We start from the raw sequence: 18,346 nt of genomic DNA on the forward strand, positions 1-18,346 counted from the left end.
CTGTTCACAAAGACCCCTCCCATGATCCTAACCCTTCAGAGTCATACCTACCTCCCCTTCTCTCATGCTTCTCACAAAGTTTGTGATCCCTAATGCCTGACAATCACTAATCTATTGTCCAGTTCTATAATTTTATTACTTAAAAACTTATATAAAGGGAATCACATGGTTTATGACCTTTCAGAAATTGTTTTTAAAAAACATAGCATACATAATTCCCTTGAGAGCTATCCAAGTAGTTGCATGCATCAACAGGTTTTGTGGGGTTTTTTTGTTTTTTTTTTGTTTTTTGTTTTTGCTGCATAGTTATTCCATGGTAGGGATGTAGTCCAATTTGTTTAACCATTTACCCACTAGAGGACACTTTAATTCTTTCTACATTCTAACCATTTCAAATGGAACTGCTATGAAAACTTGCTTGCAGGTCTTTGTGAGAACACAGGTTTTCCTTTCTCTGAGATGTACATTTTCCTGGAGTACAACTGCTGAATTGTTGAGCAAGTCTATGTTTAATTTTTCAAAGAAACTGCTATACTATTTTCCAGAATCACTTTATCCTATATATTCCCATCAGCAATCTATAAAAGATCCAGTTTCTCTATATTTTTTCCAGAACATAGTATTATTTTTTATTACAGCAGTTCTAATAGTTGTGGTATAATATCTTGTTGTGGTTTAAATTTATATTTCCCTAATAGCTACGGATGTTAAACATTATTTTCATGTGCTTGGTAGAAACTTGTATAATTCTTTTTTGGAAAATGTTCAAGTTTTTTACTCACTGGGTAACTGGATTCTTTTTTAATGTTGGAATTTTGCTCTTTATCTTTAAATTGTACACTTGGTATCATGTCTAAGAACTCCGTATCCTAGGTCCTGATGATTTTCTGGTATGTTTTCTTTTAAAAGCTATATAGTTTTATGTTTCACCTTCAAATCTATGATAAACTCTGAGGTAATTCTAAAATATTAGATTTAGATTGAGGCTCAATTTTTGGGCTATTGCTCTATTACCATTTGTTAAAAAAAAAAAAACACTATTCTTGTGGCACCTGGGTGGCTCAGACAGTTAGGTATTGGACTCTCGGTTTCGATTCAGGTCATGATCTTGGGATTGAGATCGAGCCCTGCAGTGGGCTCCACGCTTAGTGAGGAGTCTGCTTGAGAGTCTTTCCCCCTCTTTTTCCCTCTGCTCCTCCCCCACTTGCTCTCGCTCTCATTCATAAATAAATAAATGCTTTAAAGAATTATTCTTTCTTCACTGACTTGGGCTTGAGTTTTTGCCAGAAATCAGTTGACTATACTTGTGTGGGGCTACTTCTGAGCAATCAAATCTGTTCCATTGATCTCAGTCTAGTCCTCTGCCAGTACCACACAAGACAGCTATATAAATCTTAAAAAGGGGTAGAATGATTTCTCTCACTTTATTACAGCTTTTCAAAAGTTGTTTTTTCTATTCCTGTTCTTTTGCCTTTCCATTTCAACAACAAATCTTCCTGGGAATTTAACTGGAATTGGAACAAACCCATAGATAAATCTGGGAAGAAATGACATCTTTGTTGAGTCATCCAATCCATGAAGAGTACATCTGTCCATTTATTTAGATCTTTGAGTTCCTTCATCAGAGATCTGTAGTTTTTACAAGACTTATAGATATTTTATGGGATTTATACCTAAGAATTCATTTTGTTTTTGTTTTGGGCAATTGCAAATAGCATAATGCTTTTAACTGTGGTTTCCCAGTATTCTTTGCCAAGTAAATAGAAATAAAGAAATATAATTGGTTTTGGTATGTTCATCTTATATTGCTGATGAACTTACTTATCAGTTCTAGAAGTTTTGTTGAAGATCCTTAGGATTTTGTATATAGGCTTTCATGTCATCTAGAAATGAAAAGTTTCATTTCTTCCTTTCCAAACTATATGCTTATATTTCCTTTCCCTGGTTTATTGTGATGATTTCCAACACTAGGCTGAATAAGAATGGTGGGAATGAACAGCCTTACCTTGTTCCCATTCTGAGGAGAAAAGCATTTTTTTTTTTTTTGAGAAAAGCATTTTGAGTAAATTTTTCTGAAAAAAAAAAGTAAGGTCTATGTTTGTTCCTACTTGTTGAGTTTTTGGAACCAATTCTATGAAGTCTGCATCCTTTGTTGTATGTGGCCACTAAGTCTCTCTTGGTTAGTTTAGCTGTTGCTTATTCAGGGGCTGTGTGTTAGGGCATACCTTTAACCCTCAGGGAGTTGACAACTCTGCCTTAGCGTTCAATTCCTACTTGCACAGCCTGAAAGTTGGCCACAGTTGAGAGCTTAAGGCCTTGTTAGGGCTTTTCTGAGCATATGCACAGTCCCATACATGTTCATGGCCTTCTTGATTCCCACAAATATGTTTGTAGTTTTTTCAGAGCCCCCACAGACCTCTCACTAACCAGTTTTTCTTTTTAAGCTTTTAGGTTAGCTTTCTGTTTGCCCCAGCTGTTACTCTATGGCCTCAGATAGCTGTGAAGGTAAACTGTCTCTGAAAATTTTCAACAGATGCCCTCAGGAAAAAGGTATTTTGTAGTAGGCAATCTCTGAGTCAGACCAAATAAAGACAAGCCTTGCAAGTGGGGTCCCTTTCAGGGAACTACCAGATAGATCAATAATGACAATTTCGTGGGCCAGAGGCTTTCAAGGAATTCTATCCCTGTTCTGCCTCCTTTGGTGGCTTCAAAGGTCCTGGTTTTCACCATGAATTCTGTGTTTTCAAGGTTACTATGGAACTGGAGAGAGGGAGATGGCAATGGGGCAAGTTAAAATGCCACAAAGCTCACTGTTCTTAGCAAGAATCAGCAGTTTTTCCTGAATAAATTCTTCCTGTGTAGCTGCAAGCCTTTGGTTAACTTCCAGAGTTCTGAAAAAGTTGGATTCTATTTTTACTGGTTTTCCTCTTGCTTTTATGGCGAGCAGAATTGTCAAAGGTCCTTATACTACTCCAATTTCACTGACATCATCTGCTACCTGGGACCTTTAGAATGAGATATTCTTAGAGACTAGGTAAACTGGAACCCAATCTATATTCTTTCTAGAAGACAGTATTCTTCCAAAATAAAAACTGCCATTTTTGAACTTCTAAAATTGAACCATAAAGAAATGAGTCCTTTCAAGATCTGAGAACTGTCAATTCTGTTTCTAATTCTATATATCTTACCTTAAAAAAATAAAAATAAAAATAAAAATAAAAATAAAGAATTTCTTAAAACGATTTACCTAAATTAATTTTGATACCTATTTTTTTTTTTTTTAAATTATTTTATTTTATGAGACTGACGCGCTGCCCACTGCGCTAAGAAGGCGGTAAATTATTTTATTTTATTTATTTATGATAGGCACACAGTGAGAGAGAGAGGCAGAGACATAGGCAGAGGGAGAAGCAGGCTCCATGCACTGGGAGCCCGACGTGGGATTCGATCCCGGGTCTCCAGGATCACGCCCTGGGCCAAAGGCAGGCGCTAAACCACTGCGCCACCCAGGGATCCCGATACCTATTTTTAAAACAAAAAAAGTCTAATTTAATTAGTGGTTTAGTACAGTAAGAGATAAAATGTGCATTAATTAAAAGTTTTAAGATATTCATCAAGGAATTTCATTAATAGAGGCTGTGTATGTAAGTATGAAAATATCCTCTGATGAGAAGTAATATCCTAATATAAATTCACCCAGCTTTCATTTAATAAAAACTTGTTATTCATCTCATGTTCATAAGCATCAATTTCATTTTTTCATACGTGTGAAAGAAGAAGCTGAACTAGTTAGGAATAATATGCCTTTTTAGGAATCTAATAAAAGCTATGGACTTTCTTCCTACAAATGAATATATATGTTCATTTAATTCTGCTTACAATTTAAGAGGTTCTTGGATACCCCACAGCCTGTAAATTAAGAACTCCTACTGAAAAGAAATTATGATTTTATTGGGAAAAACAGAAAACAGATATTCAAATAATTACAATAATTTCACCTTCAGTGGAGCAAAGAGAATTTAAAATATTAAAACATAGAAGTGGTCTCCAACTAATACATAGTATTTCATTTCAAAAGCTAATTTGTAAATTATGTATTTAGAATTTATTATATGTTCTTATAAAACAATGTTAGAAACAATGGCTGGAGACTATTAAACCATAAGCCTCTTAAAAGTAGGTGCTCTTCAGCAAAAGATACAGTCAACAAAACTAAAAGACAACCTACAGAATGGGAGAAGATATTTGCAAATGACGTATCAGATAAAGGGCTAGTATCCAAGATCTATAAAGAACTTCTTAAACTCAACAGCAAAGAAACAAACAATCCAATCATGAAATGGGCAAAAGACAGGAACAGAAATCTCACAGAGGAAGACATAGACATGGCCAACAAGCACATGAGAAAATGCTCTGCATCACTTGCCATCAGGGAAATACAAATCAAAACCACAATGAGATACCACCTCACACCAGTGAGAATGGGGAAAATTAACAAGGCAGGAAACCACAAATGTTGGAGAGGATGTGGAGAAAAGGGAACCCTCTTACACTGTTGGTGGGAATGTGAACTGGTGCAGCCACTCTGGAAAACTGTGTGGAGGTTCCTCAAAGAGTTAAAAATAGATCTGCCCTACGACCCAGCAATTGCACTGCTGGGGATTTACCCCAAAGATACAGATGTAATGAAATGCCAGGACACCTGCACCCCGATGTTTATAGCAGCAATGTCCACAATAGCCAAACTGTGGAAGGAGCCTCGGTGTCCATCGAAAGATGAATGGATAAAGAAGATGTGGTCTATGTATACAATGGAATATTACTCAGCCATTAGAAATGACAAATACCCACCATTTACTTCGACGTGGATAGTACTGGAGGGTATTATGCTGAGTGAAATAAGTCAATCGGAGAAGGACAAACATTATATGATCTCATTCATTCGGGGAATATAAAAAATAGTGAAAGGGAATAAAGGGGAAAGGAGAAAAAAATGAGTGGGAAATATCAGAAAGGGAGATAGAACATGAGAGGCTCCTAACTCTGAGAAACGAACTAGGGGTGGTGGAAGGGGAGGTGGGTGGGGGGTGGGGGTGACTGGGTGACGGGCACTGAGGGGGGCACTTGATGGGATGAGCACTGGGTGTTATGCTATATGTTGGCAAATTGAACACCAATAAAAAATAAATTTATAAAAAAAGTAGGTGCTCTTTTTATCTGTCTTTGTATTATAATGATCTGTCCAAGTAAACAGAATATGTTAGGACCTCAGATGACCCTTTACAAAACCTATTTTACTCAATAATGTATTTGAATACAAATGCACTAAAATAAGAAAAAATATTGAGGCAATGACAAGGTCAAATAAACCACAAAGACAAAAATTTTTAAAAAATGGAAGTGATGAATCACTGAATTCTACTTCAGAAACCAATATTAACTAAGTAAAATTTAAATTAAAAAGTAAATTTAAAAAATAAAAAAGAATAAAGAATAGATTTTAAATTATGTGTTGCTTGAAAGAGGCTTAATTAGACGAGAATGTAACAGTAAATAAAATTATTTCTAGATATTCTTATTCAAACTTACAGATTCCTTTTGTTTTAAATTTCACTTCAAAATATGTTTCTTCTTAATATAGCATCTCTTACACTTAGCCATGAATGAGGTCATTTTTTTGGACCTAACAGTTTGTAAATGGACTGGAAGGGCAAAAAGGATACGATGTTTTGCCTGCAGTGACTGGAAAGGAGTTAGAAGACATTGGGAAGGGGAAATTGGTCAGAGGTTTTATATATATAAAATGTTTATTATATATATCTTAAAATGTATCCAAGTTAAAGTAAGATAGTGTAAAAATGAGTAATAAAAGGATATGGGGGGCAGCCCGGGTGGCTCAGCGGTTTAGCGCTGCCTTAGGCCCAGGGCATGATCCTGGAAACCCGGGATCGAATCCCATGTCAGGCTCCCTGCATGGAGCCTGCTTCTCCCTCTGCCTGTGTCTCTGCCTCTCTCTCTCTGTGTCTCTCATGAATAAATAAATAAAATCTTTAAAAAAAAAAAAGGATATGGGATGCCAGTGGAAGGAAGGAAGGAAGGAAGGAAAGAAAAGGAAAAATGGTGGAAGGATGTAGTGGAAATGGAATTTTGATTTTGCTTCTTGGTGCTAAAGAAGATGGGAAAACTACATTTTGGTGCCATGAATATAAAGGACAAGTGACACATTTTCATCTGAGTAACAATGAACCCTTATCAAAACCAGATAAAATCATGAGTAATATGTGGAATTCAACTGGTATCATGTAATACCTTAAAGGCTGTGGCCCAACCATATAGGATCAATGAAATGACCTGGCCTTGTCTTCACAATAGGACTTGGAAGACATTTATATAGCAAAAGCAATGCCGAAACAATGAAGGAGTGAGCCACAATTTCAGTGGCAGGCTCCCATATATTAGGTAAAGACAAGATACATTCAGAGACATGTACTACAAGTGAGCCCCCTCACATCCCACCCTTTTAAGTTTGGCATTTGATTGCTTAACTAGGTGACAATTAAAAAAAAGAGGTTCAGCCTGGCAGTCTGAGTCTGTAGCAGCAGAGATCCCTTGCTGAAAAAATCTGTCAATAAACAACCTCAGCCAACTGAGAAAGTAATCAATTGCCTCCCTAAAAATGTCTTTAGCCAAGAGAGATTCAGAATTAGGTATAACAATGAGCTAAATCAATATAAAATTGGTATATTGAGTAACTGATTTAGACTTGTGATTTTAAACTAGACTCTTCGGGCTCCCGGTGCATGGAGCCTGCTTCTCCCTCTGCCTGTGTCTCTGCCTCTCTCTCTCTCACTGTGTGCCTATCATAAATAAAAAAAAAAAAAAAAAATCTAGGGATCCCTGGGTGGCGCAGCGGTTTGGCGCCTGCCTTTGGCCCAGGGCGCGATCCTGGAGACCCGGGATCGAATCCCACGTCGGGCTCCCGGTGCATGGAGCCTGCTTCTCCCTCTGCCTGTGTCTCTGCCTCTCTCTCTCTCACTGTGTGCCTATCATAAATAAAAAAAAAATAAAATAAAATAAACTAGACTCTTACTAAGTTCATCAACAGTAACAGAACATTTAAGAGAAATAAAGATTCATCACATCTACAGGTTTAATAAACTAGGTTCAGGACCCAGGAAGGTTTTATTAGTTAACAACTGAGGTACAAAATATCAAATACAGTATATTAAACTTACATGCAGTAAAGTTTTAAGAAACTTAAGGAAGTTGCAAAACCTGCTTGGAAGTAAATTTTAAATTCTGCTAAATTTATAAAATAATTTATATAAAAAAGTAGTAATAGCCAATTTCGGAGGATAAAACCATGAGATCTAAAACCTCTGAATCTTACCATAATATTTTAAGGATTAAAACACTTTTAAAAAATCAGTTCTTGTTGTAACAACAATCTTCTATAATCAGTATATGGATAATAGTAATAATTCAAAGGGTTAAAAAAGTATTTAAAAGCAATGATCCTCAAGAAAGATCTACAGAAACAGATTAACTTAGAGCTTACAGTATGTGGGATTTTACTTTTCAAAGTTAGGATAACTGGATAAAATATAAATAGGCTACTCTGCCTTAGCTTTTCCAACTTCAACTATCAACTGCATTGTTCTTGGGGAGATTTAAAACGAATAAAGAAGGATATCTTTTATTGGACAGTCAAAAAGCCTGAATTTAGAAGAGAGGCTAATTAGAAAAATAAATATAATCAATTGTGCCAGCTCAAGTAGGAGCACATGTGAATTGTGGCTATGTGGAACTAGGAGTTAAATTCTATATAAAAAAAAAAAAAGTAACTTTATTTTTTTTTTAATTTTTTTAAAAAATTTATTTATGATAGTCACAGAGAGAGAAAGAGAGAGAGGCAGAGACACAGGCAGAGGGAGAAGCAGGCTCCATGCACCAGGAGCCTGATGTGGGATTCGATCCCGGGTCTCCAGGATCACGCCCTGGGCCAAAGGCAGGCGCCAAACCGCTGCGCCACCCAGGGATCCCCCCACAAAAAAAGTAACTTTAAAATGCTTACCTACTGTTAAAAAATATTTACATATAAATGTGATTGTCCATACCAAGGTCTTAAAACCAAGTTTAAGTCCTGCATGTCATAACAATACTGATCTTTCAAATTTTCATATATACTCTTCTAAGTGACATAAACCAAATGTGATCTAGGAGTCTTTAGTTCTATTAGACCATAATCCTAAAGATGGTTAAGTTATGGATTTAGAAGGAATTCATCTTATTTCTTCTGAGCCTGCAATTATCATATCTTTGCCATTATTTCCCCTTCCTCCTCTCCCATCCCATCTTCTGTACCACAGGACCCAAAATTAGACCCTACAAAAATATATATCCAGATCTCACTTTCTTCCTAGTCAAAAATCGTAGGCCTAGAGCAGTCTTATGTTGCTCTCTAACTGTAAATTACTCTAGCTATCTTTCAAATACCATGTTCTAGAACTGACAGAATGGAATTTAAACTGTCTCCACCCACTTCCCACTATATTATACCCGCCACTTCACCACCCCCAGATGAAAGTTAGGTTGATAAATGGATTTTGGAGATGAAATAAAGCCAGACATCAAATAACTTACTTGAAATCCATCTCTTACCTTCTGTACTTAACCCTGGACTTGATGTGAACTTGGCTACATCAACAATTTTTACAGCAAACTGTTGCCCAGTTTCTCTGTTGATACATCGTCGTACAACACTGAAGGGACCCCTTTAAAGAAAAAAAAAAGAAGCCGAGTTTAATTCATTGATTAGAGTTCCATCAACATCTTACTGATGTCTCACTGTCTAGTTTAAGATCAAATTTAAGTACTATAATTTTGAACATATTTTTCTATAATCTATGAGGTAAATAATTCACAAACTAAAGTTATTAAACCAGAATAGAAAACAAATTTGCATTTCAAAATGACTTATGAAGATACTAACTAGTTTGCTTATATTCAAGGCAAATAATCTTTGTAATATTCTCCATATATTATCAATATCTTAAACAAAATAAGAAATCACAGCGGTAGTGCACACAGCTTTTACCTTTTGAAGCCGAAACTTGTTATTGACCCCTTCCCTTTCATCTTAATTACCACCTACCCAATCTTCACTACCAAGTCCTACTGAGCTTCTCTCAAATTTTTCTCAAGCCTGTCCACCTCTTTCCAGGTATCATAAACTAGTCTAAGCTACTACCATCTCCTGACAGGACTACTGAAGAACTTGTTTCTCCCACTCATTCTTGTTGTCCTGTTTTAAAAATGAAAATCTGATCTTGTGTTTCTGCTCAAAATCCCAGAGAAAGTATATTCAATGCATATATTTGGTTAAGAACTGAAATACGTAATTCTCAAATAGGAAAATACACCCCAGCAAAATCTAGCCAGAAGACTTGAAGAGGGAATTCATAAAGAAAACCCTTGCATGATTTTGCCTCCAACAACCTCTCCAGTCTCATGTGAAGTCACAGAGAAATCTATCTTCCTTCAAGTTGCCATAGTAAAGCAAGTCCTTTCTACCAGGAGAGCCACTGGTCCAGCCATTTGAGTTATCTAGCTCTTTCTCTAAATTGATATAGCTCTCAATACTGGCCATACAATTCAATTAACTGGGATGATTGATAAAACACCAATGCCTGGGCCCAGGCATTACATACATACATACATACACACACACACACACACACACACACACACACACACACGGGCACACACAGTTCCTTGTGATCAATAGTTATCAAATAAAAAAAATAGTTATCAAATAAGTTTCTAAAGATAATCCAACGACTGATCTGTACATGAATTGACTATTAAATAATACAGAATACAACAGCAATATACTGATTTATCTGAAGGCGAGTATAGTTTAAGTCATTAAATACATGTATACACATGTGTATTCCGCCCCCCACCCCAGGAAACATAAGACCATCTTTAGCTTTTATAGGTAAAAATAGTACATATGGACGTCTGTTCAATCAGCAGATAAGTTCTTCATTTACATTGGGACACTTGTGCTACTGCCTGCCTTAAAGGAGAAGTTGGTCTTTCTCTCAATTAGGGAACAAGGAAAAGAATGTAATCTAACCCAGACTTAAACATTTCTTGAACATCATATGAATTAGTTGACTTCACCATTCCATCATCTGGACATCAATTACACCACAGCTCAAATCTCTCTCTTCAAGCAACCTAACAAAGCTCAACTGGAAGGGAAAAAAAAAACCAATAATGTGTCTTTCAGAACACTGAAGAAAGACCTTTTTGGTAACCACTCCAAACTGCTCAAAGATTTTGCTCTAAGAGAAGACAATACAACAAAGTGAAGCAGGACTTACACAAATGTTTTCATTCTCAATCTGGATGTCTTACTTGTGAAAACTTATCCTGACGACAGCAAGCAATTTCAGAAATGCTTAATGTAATTGGTTTTTGTCCACACATAAACCCTTGGGATTCTATTTATATATACATTTATGTAGTGTGCTTCAATTCACTACATGTTTTTGGAAATTTTCCAAGATCTGTATGTGGGATTATTCATGGACAATAGAGTCAATTTTTTTAACTTTTTCCTGTTTGAAGAAAGGTGAGGAAGAAAGCAGAGCATCTCTCCCTACCCTTTTAGTAATAATAAAATGAAGAAAGCTAGAGAGAAAGGAGAGAAAAGGGAATATGGAGGGAAAAAAAAGGTGTTTAAGTCTAAGAAGAGAAGGTGTAATACAGTAAATATTTTATACTTATTAATTATACTTGAATGATATTTTAAGGAACAGCAAAAATTCAGGAGGCCTAGATCTGGCCATTCGTTCTGGCCAAAACTCTTCCATGCTTGAAATTTCATCCTTACATTTTTTTTTAGTCTACGATACAGTTGGTTCTCGAGTATTTATGTGGGGGAAAATACTGACAGATAGTTGTAAGCCATCATTATGAACTACTATCTTTCTCATATTTTTACTAATCCTGGCCAGTGTGTTAATTGAAATGAAGGAAGATAATTGATAGCATTTCAGAGTTGATAAAATAGATGTTCTTTGTTTGACTCTTTTAGAATGGTGAATTTGGATTAGGATTGTGGTACAAGGTTCCATTTGAGGCAGGTGGTAGCTTGCAGAATTCTGTTAAGTAAAAGGTCAATGAAACCAGAATTGTACTATGTTGTACTACGGCCTGCAGCTGTGTCTCTATGCAATCAGAGTCCTCTCCTCTGGTGTTCATTTATGTGACAAAAGGTTAAGACTGGGAAATGAGCAATTTTTAAAAAGAGATTTATTTAGCATTTGAGAGAGAGAGAGAGAGAGAGAGAGAATGAATGAATGAATGAATATCCTCAAGCAGACTCCCTGCTGAGTGGGGAGCCTGATACGGGGTTGGATCCCAGGGCCTGAGGATTATGACCTGAGCTTATATCAAGTTGGACCCTTAACCGAGTGAGCCACCCAGGTACCCCGGAAATGAATAATTTTGATACTAAAAGTAAATACATAAAAAGGAAACTAGAATTAAGTGAAATCAGGCTAGAATATAGTATGTTGGTTTCCAGAATAATAGGATAGATTTAACACAATGCATCTAATTTATTTTCCTCCCTCAACCCCACTAAAATGGTACCAAAGAGGCTATCACTGTTTAAAAAGGACTGGGAGAAATGAGAGGAGACAATAGTAATTATCAAATTTGGGAAGCAAAAAAGCAGATGGAGTAGTGGTAACTACTGACTTAGCTGAGTCAGGAAAGCTGAAGTGCAAAGAGAAAATAAGGAAAAGTTCATAAGCCAAACCCATTTACACTCCAGAATTCTCAAGAAATTCTTGAACTGATAACACCAGATGACCCTGGAACTAGAAGTTAAGAAGGTGGGGCTAAAAGAACAGGTTTGAATGAAATCTCTAGAGAAGCAGTTAGAGTCCTAGATCCCCTCCATACCCATAGTCCATCCCACTGTGCAACTGTCCTACCATCATTCTACCAGAGATCTTCTCTAGACAGGGTAAAACATAGGCTCTGAGAACTGGAGGCACAAGGCAGTTGAGGAAATGGGTACTACTAAATGAAAAGCAAGGGGATTGATTAAGTGATCACACACAAACTGAACGCAGACAGTACCCCCCTTTCCCCCTTCATGGGGTGGGGGTGGGGAGGATATTAGAAGCTAGAGCTTTATCCTTCAGGCAGGAGCAGAAAGATTTTGTTGCCTATCTGACCAGCTCAGAAGGAAAGACCTATATAAATAATGACTTGAACTGCTTGATGAGCTCCACCACAAGTTCAGAACTCTCAATCAGCTTTCAGTCCCTCTACTGCAGGCTTTCCAACCTCAGCACTACCAACAGGTTAGCCTGGATAGTTCCTTGTTGTGCGAGGCTGTCCTCTACATTGTAGGATGCTTAACTGCAATCTGGATAGCACCTTTTGACACAGTTTTGACATCCAAAAATGTCTCCACACGTTGTCAAATGTCCCCTGGGGGGGGGGGCAAAATTGGCCCCAATTGAGAACTACTGCTCTATTCGTACTCATGAGTAGACCACCAAACTCTTAAGATATCTGGAGAGTAGACTCTCATTTGGAAGATAGAAATCACAAAACAGAAAGAACAACCTAAAGGAAGAAGACTAAACAAGAAATAAAAAACCTTCAAACGACCAAGAATATCCTCAGAAAGCTATTATAACCATGAAACAATAGAACTTTCAGAAAATAAAAAAAAGAGCTCTTGAAAAAGAAATACCTTAAGAAATGTAAAACTCAATAGAAGGGCTAGAAGATAAAGTTGAAGAAATGTACCAGAAAGTAAAGCAAAAAGAAGAAAACAAATGGAGTGGAAGAACTCAAAAGAATCACCCAGGAAAATTTTCCAGAACTAAAATCATGAGTTTCCAAATTAAAAGGACCCACCAAATACTTGACAAAATAGATAATAGACTCCTGTCCATACATGCCACTGTGGGCTAGATTTTCCAATTTTCAAAAGTGGAGGTAAGGGTGTGCTGGGAGGGAAGGATCATATGGTTCACATGCAAAGACTGCAAACCAGTATGGCTTCTGATTTCTCAATGACAACACTAAGAGTAAGAAGACAACCAAGCAATTCCTTCAAAATCACGGAGGAAATCTCTAACTTTTAATTCTATATCCAGCCAGAAAAATCAATAATCACAAAGACATTTTCAGATATGAAAAAGCTCAATAAATTACTTGCAATGCATAATTTCTGAAGAAATTATTTTAAGATGTTTGCCAAAACAAGAGACTAGATCAGTGAAAAGGATGTCAAGTGACAGCAAAAAGGAGATCCAATACAGGAGGTACATAAAAGGAGCCCCCAGGAGTGAAAAGGAGGGAGATATCAGGCTGACAGCCAAGTGTCAAGGAGAGGTTAACCAGTACAGACTGTGAGCTGTCAAAGATTCCCAATGCCACTGATCCCCTTTCTAACCTCAAAACAGGAGTGGGTGTGCTGGCCCCAGATTCTTCTGTTTTGCTTTTTCTGACCAGGGGATGTTAAGAGTCCTGCTCTTCTCTGCTGCCTAGTTTAGCAGAAGACTATCATTTCGCTCCACAGAAGTTGGAATATTCCTGAGACCTGGAGGAGGGTCTCAGTTGGACTGAAAAGCAGGAGAATGTAGAGCAGTCCAAGCCCCCTGACCATGTCCCCTGCAGAAGAAAAAGCCAGCCCCCATAGCACCAATATCCTGCCTGTGAGGAGCCTCGTGTCCTGGGATTTACTTGGGACCTTGCCAACTGACTTCCCAGAAACAGTTCCTATACACTCTCAGGTTATCTGAAGCCAGACTGAACAAGAGGTTCTGTTCAGCTTTCCTTCTCCTGAGAATCTTCATACACTCCTGGTAATATTGTCCTCCTTTCCTTTCATACCCAAGTTTGTCTTTACTACTCAGTTTCTAAAGACTAAATAATATACTGTTTTGGCATGCATGACTAGGTGGTAAAGCCATAAAGAAAACTAAAAAGAATGATTAATATAAAAGCCAGGAGAGCAGTTAGGTGGAGCGAGAGGTTGTTTTTGGGAAGGGGCATATAAAGGGCTTTTAAAGGTACTAGTGATATTCCATTCCACCACCTGGATGATGGATTCAGGAGTTTTCATTTCAGTATTATTCTTTAACATACACACATACTTTATACAATCCTCCATACATATGTTTTCTAGTTTAAAAAATGTTTTTAGTGGCTTAGAGGTATATCCCCGAGACCTTGCTAATCAATGAGTTTAATTTTTTTTACGTATCTGTACAAATAATTTTGATACATATACTGAAAAAAAACCATTTTTGAATCTCAAACATAATAAGGTTAACACGAATTATATTCATTGTAACATGGTGAACTTCTTGTCCATATCATAGGCCTAGAAGCTTCATTGCTTTTTAACAAATTGTGCAATGTACCACAAGAGATACAGGAAAACTGTGAAAAAAAGAACCGCCAATTAACAAAAGGAAAGAGCAGGATGGGATGGGGAGTGAAGACCAACAGCAAATTCATATTTCATATATATATTTACATACACATTATATATATATATATATAGATACATACACACACAGTTGATATACAGTCAATCCTCATCATTGGTAGAGTATTTATGAAGTCACTAACATTTATTTATAATCCAAAATCAATACTCAACTGCACTTTTACAGTCGTTCACAAACATGCCTAACAGCGAAATATCTGAGTCACCTGATGTGGAAGTTACCAGCTAAGGTTGAACAAGGTGACACTCTGCCTTATTGTTTCAGCTTGTCATACTATAAGCAAATGTACTTTTTGCCATTTAGTGCATTTTTTACATTTTGTACTTTTTATTGGTCATTTCACTGTTTATAATGGCCTTCAAGGGTAACGCTGAAGGGTTGTCTAGTGTTCCTAAGTTCAGGAAGGCTGTGACGGGCCTTAAGAAGAAAATATGTGAGACAAGCTTCATTCAAGAATGAATTACAGAGCTGTTAGTCATGGTTCAATGTTGATCAAACAACAATACAAATGAAATAAGGTATCTTCAAACAAAAATACACATAAAACAGGTCATGTACTGATTGGTTGAAGAAAACGTAACCAAAAGCTCACAGGACCCTAGCCCTGTATTTCCCCTAGGAGCAATGATTCAGCATTCATTTAATGTTTGGGGCAACTTCATAGAACATTACTACTGCAAATAATGAATATTATTTGCACCTGTGTGTGTGCATGTGTGTATAGGCATATACATATAAACACACACAGTGTATTTGTATTATGAAATGTGTATTAATAATATATAGTATTATATTACATGTGTTTAGAATATAAACTCAATGAGTACCTGGTAAATATTAGACCCTCAATAAATATTTGGTGAATGAAGTATCAAAAATAAACTAGGAATGAGCAAGCCACTGATAAATTTATGATGCCACACAATTTTACACAAGTATATAAAACTGGAAAAATCACGGTACTTTTAGCTATTTCCTTACCAATTTACTAAGTATGTATTTTCCTAGGACTTTCTATACAGTTCTGATGTTAGTTGAGGGAAATAAATGGTGGGTGGGTAAAAAGGAAACAAAGTAAAAATATAATAATGATATTAGCAGTAAGAATAAAATCTTAACTACATCCTAGAGAGAGAGAGACAGACACACACACACATATGTATATATAAAATAGCTAATAAAGTTAATGGTAGTCTCTTCCTCCTATTTCAACACTGTTAGTCATTAGCAATAAATAAGAGCTCATACATATCATTCCATCAAGAAATTCTTTCCTTGTCTTCCTGTAGTTTTACAATAGTGACAGGACAGGGATGTTGTTCTGACACTTTTTCTCTGTAATAGTTCTGGTACCCACCCCCACGTCCAACACAGCCCAAGCTGTGTTACTTTAGGTACAGTGACTAAACCAGAGGAAAAGTTTGCCTAATCATAGCAGTTTAGTGCCTGCCTTCAGCCCAGGGCGTGATCCTGGAGTCTCAGGATCAAGTCCCACGTCGGGCTCCATGCATGGAGCCTGCTTCTCCCTCTGCCTGTGTCTCTGCCTCTGTGTGTGTGTGTCTCTCATGAATAAATAAATAAAATCTTTAAAAAAAAAGGAACGCACATGAAGTGGAAAATTATTAAAATCAAAGTCTCAGGAACTGTTGCGTAAATGTTAACAATTAAAGATCTGACAGAGGAATTAAGCTCAGTACAATTCAGATTGTTCCTTGAAAATAAAAAAGGGAGGCTTATTTGAAAATTTGGCAGTGGATCTCCAATAAGCTAACAGAACAAATCTAGCTTAACTGTCAAAGCTGAGTAATTCAAAGAGTTAAGACTAACATTTACTAACTCGGTACTTATATTGGCATAATTAGTACCTCTGTCAAACCTTGATAGTTCACTGAAAAGTTCAATAGACTTTTCTTTAGATTTTATGTAGCGCACCATTCTCCGGTCTGAATCTACATAGGATATATTCACCACTTTTAGGAGAGGACTAACTACAGAGTATACATAGCAATTTCTGCTAATCCAAAAGTTCTAGAAAACTTGATTGATATGTTTTCATGTGTATGTGCGAGTACCTGTGTTTGAAGGGCTAGGCTTAGGACCATAGTAGAAGGATACAGACGCTCAGTTTTTGTTAGCTCATATATGATGGAGCATGCATCAAGGAGACTTGCTAAGAGAAGAAAAAAATATTTTTGTACCAGATAAGAAACAGGAAGAAGAGCAGACAGAGGAGGAAGGAAAAGAAAACAAAACAAAACACGGAGAATTGTAAAATAAACACACCCCAAAGTAAGAATTCTGACTTGGTTGTACATATTTAGGCCTTTTTAGCTAAATATATAAAGAAGTTTCAAGATATTGGACTTTGAAGCACTGACATTAAAAAATTCTATTGATCTTTGCACATTTTATTCATTCGCTTCATTTTCCCCCATGGAAGTAAGACCAAAAAAAAAAAATACAAAGAACAAACAAACAAAAGATTAACAAAGCAATTCTTGCCCTTAGGAAACACCCAATCTTAACAGATTACAGTTGGTACATACACATAATTTTAGTATAGTGTTATAGAACAAGGTATTAAAACAGTATAATACCAAAAGTTTACTATCTGTGGATAGGAAGGTGGTCAGAGAAAACCTCTATGAGGGCTTGGAAAGATGAATATATTTTTCAGGCCAACAAGGGAAAGGGGAAAATTCTAGAAATTAGTAGAAGCATGTGGAACAGCCTCCAGTCAAGTCAAAGCATGGTTTGTGCTGGATATTGCAAGCTACTTGGTACTGCTGGTGTGGAAAATCAGAGGGTGAGAAGTGGCTGGAAAGGGAAAAGGGCAGAAGAGTGGAAGATGGGTTGAAGAATGAATGGGGGCCAGTCAGGAAGTTACTACATTAGCCTAAGTACGAGGTGACAAACAACCTAAACCAATACAGTAGAGGTAACTAAGATACTTAAATTGACAATGTAGAGGGGCACCCGGGTGGCACAGTCAGTTGAGCAACCAACTCTTGGTTTTGGCTCAGGTGGTGATCTTGGGGTTGTGGGGTCAAGCCCTGTGGCAGGCTCTGCTCCATTCAGAGTCTGCTTGGGACTCTCTTTCCCTCTCCCTCGTCCCTCCCGCCTCGTGCTCACATGTGTGCTCTCTCGCAAATAAATCTTTTAAAAAATTGACAGTGTAGTGAATGATTAGCTTGGGGTGTCAGTTGAAAGAATGACTTACACATTTCTGGCAACAGTTACTGAGTAAATCATACCACCAGATGAGAGAGGGGCTACATGACAAAGAGCTAGCGGAAAGCGGAGAAAGGAAACACATGGTTGTTTTGAAAATACTTATTTCCAAAATATTGATTTCCATGAACTATCCAGGCAGAGATCTATAGAGCACAATTAGGCAGGAATATAAAGTTCAAGGAAGGCGTCAACATGAAGACAACACCAACTACTACTGACACCATACCATTTGCCAACCATACTGCTAGGAACTTTATATGGATTCTCTCAATTGTAAAATATATCATTATTTATCATAGCAGCCAAGAAACTATTAGCCCCATTTTATAGATTAGGAAACCTAGGCCAAGTCAGGTTGTCTAGGGCCAGACAATGAATGGTAGAGTCAGGACTGGGACCAAGACATGGAACTCCAAGATCCAAATTCTCAATCTCTGTACTCCCTAAGGAGGCATGAGTGAACAGGAACTAAATGAAGCCATTCATGTGAACAAGAATTCTTAGGAGTACAGACCAGGACAGAAGACAGAGCCCCAGAAAACACAAACACATCT

General features: G+C 37.0%; 1 protein-coding gene across 13 annotated transcripts in view; it reads right to left on the bottom strand.

The window, feature by feature from the left end:
• CASK (calcium/calmodulin dependent serine protein kinase) overlaps positions 1-18,346 on the bottom strand; it is a 351,636-nt gene that overhangs the window by 274,525 nt on the left and 58,765 nt on the right. For 7 of the 13 annotated variants that reach the window (XM_049107681.1, XM_049107679.1, XM_049107674.1 and 4 more), the window contains exon 2: positions 8,662-8,774. In XM_049107681.1, the coding sequence (XP_048963638.1) occupies positions 8,662-8,774 (113 nt within the window). Of the gene's footprint in view, positions 1-8,643; positions 8,775-18,346 lie in introns of all 13 variants that reach the window. The other 6 variants (XM_049107672.1, XM_049107680.1, XM_049107677.1 and 3 more) reach the window with 1 other exon arrangement.

Source organism: Canis lupus, chromosome X (genome assembly GCF_003254725.2).
Source record: "Canis lupus dingo isolate Sandy chromosome X, ASM325472v2, whole genome shotgun sequence".
Classification (NCBI taxonomy): domain Eukaryota; kingdom Metazoa; phylum Chordata; class Mammalia; order Carnivora; family Canidae; genus Canis; species Canis lupus.